This window comes from Alligator mississippiensis, chromosome 7 (assembly GCF_030867095.1).
Source record: "Alligator mississippiensis isolate rAllMis1 chromosome 7, rAllMis1, whole genome shotgun sequence".
NCBI classification, from domain to species: Eukaryota; Metazoa; Chordata; order Crocodylia; family Alligatoridae; genus Alligator; species Alligator mississippiensis.
The window spans coordinates 27954851-27959200 of NC_081830.1; the positions used below are offsets into that span (position 1 = coordinate 27954851).

General features: G+C 45.8%; 1 protein-coding gene across 1 annotated transcript; it reads right to left on the reverse strand.

Moving 5' to 3' along the window:
• Nucleotides 1–2179: 2179 nt before the first annotated feature.
• LOC102571735 (olfactory receptor 5V1-like) lies at nucleotides 2180–2791 on the reverse strand. The gene has a single exon (XM_006271483.3). The coding sequence runs from the start codon at nucleotides 2789–2791 to the stop codon at nucleotides 2180–2182; it is 612 nt and encodes a 203-aa protein (XP_006271545.3).
• Nucleotides 2792–4350: the final 1559 nt, after the last annotated feature.

Here is a 4350-nt window from a genome sequence, read left to right on the forward strand (position 1 = left end):
CTGCCTGTAAGTTCATCACGGGGGCACAGAAGGGAATTGGTGAGGTTTCATTCACCAAGGCGCCCCTGGGGGTTATAAGAAATAATGGCCACAAGCTAGCAGAGAGCAGATTTAGACTGGACATTAGGAAGAACTTCTTCACAGTTAGAGTGGCCAAGGTCTGGAACGGGCTCCCAACGGAGGTGGTGCTCTCCCCTACCCTAGGGGTCTTCAAGAGGAGGTTGGATATGCATCTAGCTGGGGTCATCTAGACCAAGCACTCTTTCCTGCCTATGCAGGGGGTCGGACTCGATGATCTACTGAGGTCCCTTCCGACCCTAACATCTATGAATCTCTGCATGCCGATTTCATGTCTCCACCAGGTTCCTGCTCCACAAGCCAAGTGCAGACTAGAAATCACAAAGGGCTGAGAAGGAAAAGGTTTCCAGGGGCTGTGAACAGGGACATACCCAGGACTATGCAGCATGTGCAAAACTATGACCGGTATCCACTGTTGTGCTGCATAGTGGTAGTGTTGCCATCCTCACAACTCTGTCCAGGGCCATGGATCAAATGGCCAAACAGCCTAGACCTGGAATAAACAGCAGGACTTTTGTCACCCATGGCTGTGTACAGTTCTGTGCTTTCTAGCCATGTCTAGGGCACTGGCAAAAGATGCCTGTCTTCCCACAAACCTGTCTGTCACACCAAGCCCCACCAGCCTAGGCAGACACGTGTCCTCCCATATGCTGTTCCAAGGGGACTCCCATCCCAGTACTGCCCAGAGGCTGGTGAGCTGACCTCCAGCACTTCCACCTTCCCCTCCATGTTCTCAGTCTGCTCCTGCTCCCTCCACACCCTCATACCCAGGCCCTTTCAAGGAACCTGTTGCCCCTTCACCATTCCTGGCTCCTACTCCTGCCCCTTGGGCCTCTGAGCCATACATCAGCCATCATCTTGCTTGTGGGCATGGCCTAAAACCTCGATAATCCATAGGGGATGGCGACCACTTTGGCTGCTGTAGGTGATGTGGGTAATTTACCTGGGGCAGCCTCACAACCAGGTGGAGACGGCACGTGGCAAACGGGCAGCCATCCTACAGGCTTCACTACCCTGAGCAATAATGGGTGATAGGAGCAACAATAAACCAGGGAAAAATCACTCCTGCCAGCCCTCTCATGGTATATCCATGGCACAAGCAAAATGTAAACCTAAAATCACTGGAGCATCAAGAAATCACAGGGGCTGGTCACAGCACAGCTGCTCTGGATGTGTAGAAATCCTGGCATGTTCCACATATGTTGGAGTCCACAGCTACCAAGACTGTGCCACAGGGCAGGTGATGCATGAAACACGGAGCCCCTTGAGGTGTGCAGGGTCCTTCTCCCTTGGCAAACTCTGCCCAGAACTCCAGTCTGCACACAGGCCCCACAGCAACTCCTTCAGCCTGGCCAGAGGGCCAAGGGAGAGGGAAGGGGTTGGGGCCTCCAAGACTGAGATGTGAGTTCCCCTTGTTAAGAGCAAGCATCTTCCTTGCTGCAAGGCACCAGAGTTTGGGTGAGGTGAGTATTAGCGGTTGTCTCAACTATCACATCCTAAAATGAGTGTGCGAGTTGGAGCTTGTGCTCCAACTCCAGCTGGAGTGCTGTGTCATCTGCCACTGCTGCCTCCTGCTGTGACTGCCCCTCAGTCCCCTTGTTTCTCCTTCCTTTGTGGAGACCAGCAGAGACCCAGAGATGATGGTGAGGCTGTCTGTGGCCCAGAACAGAAGTAATGGGAGAGGGGAAAGAGGAGAACCAGGATGTTCTGGGGTGCCCAAGTTCCTGTAGTGGGTTCACATAGAAACCAAATACTCAGTACTGCCTATACAATTATGGGTTCACACTGAAGGAGAAAGAGAAACACTATGTGCACATACATGTTATATACATCACCACAAAGTTGCTATTTAGACTCACAAAGGGCAACAGAATTCTACCTGAAGCATGTATCTGTGTGGGAAAAATTTGAAAAGCTTGAAGATAAAAGCTGAGACCACAAGACTCCCATTATTGCATTCCTCTGGAGAGTTAGATAATGGCCCTTTTCCAACATATAATTAAAGAAATAGCAAATCACATCTCTATTCATGCATATTCCCAACCATGATATACAATCAGGATATTGATGTTCCATTCTTTCACATGACATTATTAGGTACTTAGTGAAGATCATGTATAGTGCCATACTTGAGAAACTTAAACTTTACAAGTATTTTCATGACAGCTTTTTGCAATTTCATATTTTTCAGACTATAGATGATGGGGTTTAACATGGGGGTTAAAATGCTGTACTGGATAGAGAATAGCTCATCTAGAAGTACAGAGGAGGTAGCACTGAAATTCATGTACTGGACAAGGGCTGCCACATACAGCAAACCCACCATGGTAAGGTGGGAGCTGCAGGTGGAGAAGGCTTTCCGCCTGCCCTCACTAGAGTGTATCCTCAGGATGGTGGAGATGATGTGAATGTAGGAGATCACAATAGGAAGGAAGGACATTAGTCCAAATGTCACAACAGAAGTGAGGAGAACCACATCATTAGCCAAAGTCTCAGTACAGGACAAAGGTAGCAAATAAGGGAGCTCACAGATGAAGTGGCTGACTTCCTTGGGCCCACAGAAATTCACATTCAACAGAAGCAGCGTGTTGATCAATGCATACAAAAAACTCATTGTCCATGCACCACCCACCAGCTGTCGGCATACTCGTTTGCTCATAATGCTTGCATAACATAGTGGATCACATATAGCAGCACATCGGTCATAAGCCATCACTGTGAGCATGAAACCCTCGGTACACCCGCACAACATAATCAGGAATGTCTGTGCAAAGCAGCCAACAGCCAAAATGGTTCTCTGTTGGGACAACAAGTTCTGGAGCATTTGTGGGGTGGTTATAGAAGAATAGAAGATATCAAGGCAGGACAGGCAGGAGAGGAAGAAGTACATGGGGTTGTGAAGCTCAGGACCAATCCTGATTACCAGAATAATCACCATATTCCCCAACAGGGTAACTAAGTAAATGATTAAAAACACCAAAAAGAGGAAAATCTGGAGCCATGGGTCATTGGAAATTCCAAGGAGAATAAATTCAGTCACATTGATTTGTCTTTCCATTGCCATTTGGACAACACTTTGTGAGCTGTAAAAAAGGAGGAAGGGGGTGGAAAAATCACAAGTACTGTAACATGCTAACATAAACACATTCTGCTCTGGTAATCAGAGCTCTAAGACCAGACTATATCAAAACAGTAGACAACATATGAGCAGGCTTCTATCAAATACTAAAATAATTGAAAATTTTAGCTTGAAAAGTGAACTACTGTACTACTATCTGAGGTGGGGTGGTACAGTTGTTGTTTGATTTTTCAGAATTTTCCATCTATGATTAATTTCCAGAGATGCAAAACCTGCTTAGGGTAGTTCCCTATGAAAGCTCTCTCCCTGAGTGCCAAAAATTGCTGGAAACCTTGAGACATTTGTATTGTGATAGGAGCAAAAAGCACTCATAATCAAAGAATCATAGACACTGAGGATTGGAAGGGTCTAGTCCAACCCCCTGCTCAAAGCAGGACCATCCCCAAGTAGATCATCCCAGGCAGGGCTTAGTCTAGCTGGACCTTAAAAACTTCCATGGATGGAGAGTCCACAGCCTTTCTGGGTAACCTGTTCCAGTGGTTTACTTCCCACTTGGTGAGAAAAGTTTTCCTAATATCTAAGCTAAACTTCTATTGCTGCAACTTGAGACCATTGCTCCTTGTTCTGTCATCTGCCACCACTGAGAACAGTCCAGCTCCATCCTCTTTCAAACTGCACTTCAGGTAGTTGAAGGCTGCTATTAAATCTGTTCTCAGACTTCTCTTCTCGGTATGCTGTTAGCCTTCTTGGCCAGAAGGGCATGCTGCTGGCTCATATTCAAATTACTATCCACTGTAACCCCCAGGTCCTTTTCTGCAAGGATTCCTATTGTTCTTCTGTGCCAACACAAAGCAGAATTAAGTCTTCATTTGAAAGAGCTTATGGTGATAGATCATGTCTTAATTTCATTTTCTCGTGTGATGACTGTGCCTTTTCTTCACTTGCCATATGATTTAAGACCATTCACAGTTGCCACAAAAAATTGTGCAGCTGTATTCTTTGAAATTTCCAAACTCCTTTAACCCAAATCTCCAAGTTGATCTCTGAAATGGTTAACTCCTCTTCTCTCTTATGTGATAGACCTTCACATTTTTTTTAAAACCTTTCTGCAAAATATTTTTTGAAGAATTCTGCCAATAATAATAATAATAATAATAAAAAGATTTCAAATCCCAATTGTTAATACAGCTCCA

Coding starts and splice junctions, on each gene's coding strand:
- LOC102571735 (XM_006271483.3), bottom strand. CDS start 2,791: ATGGCTTATGACCGATGTGCTGCTATATGTGATCCACTATGTTATGCA.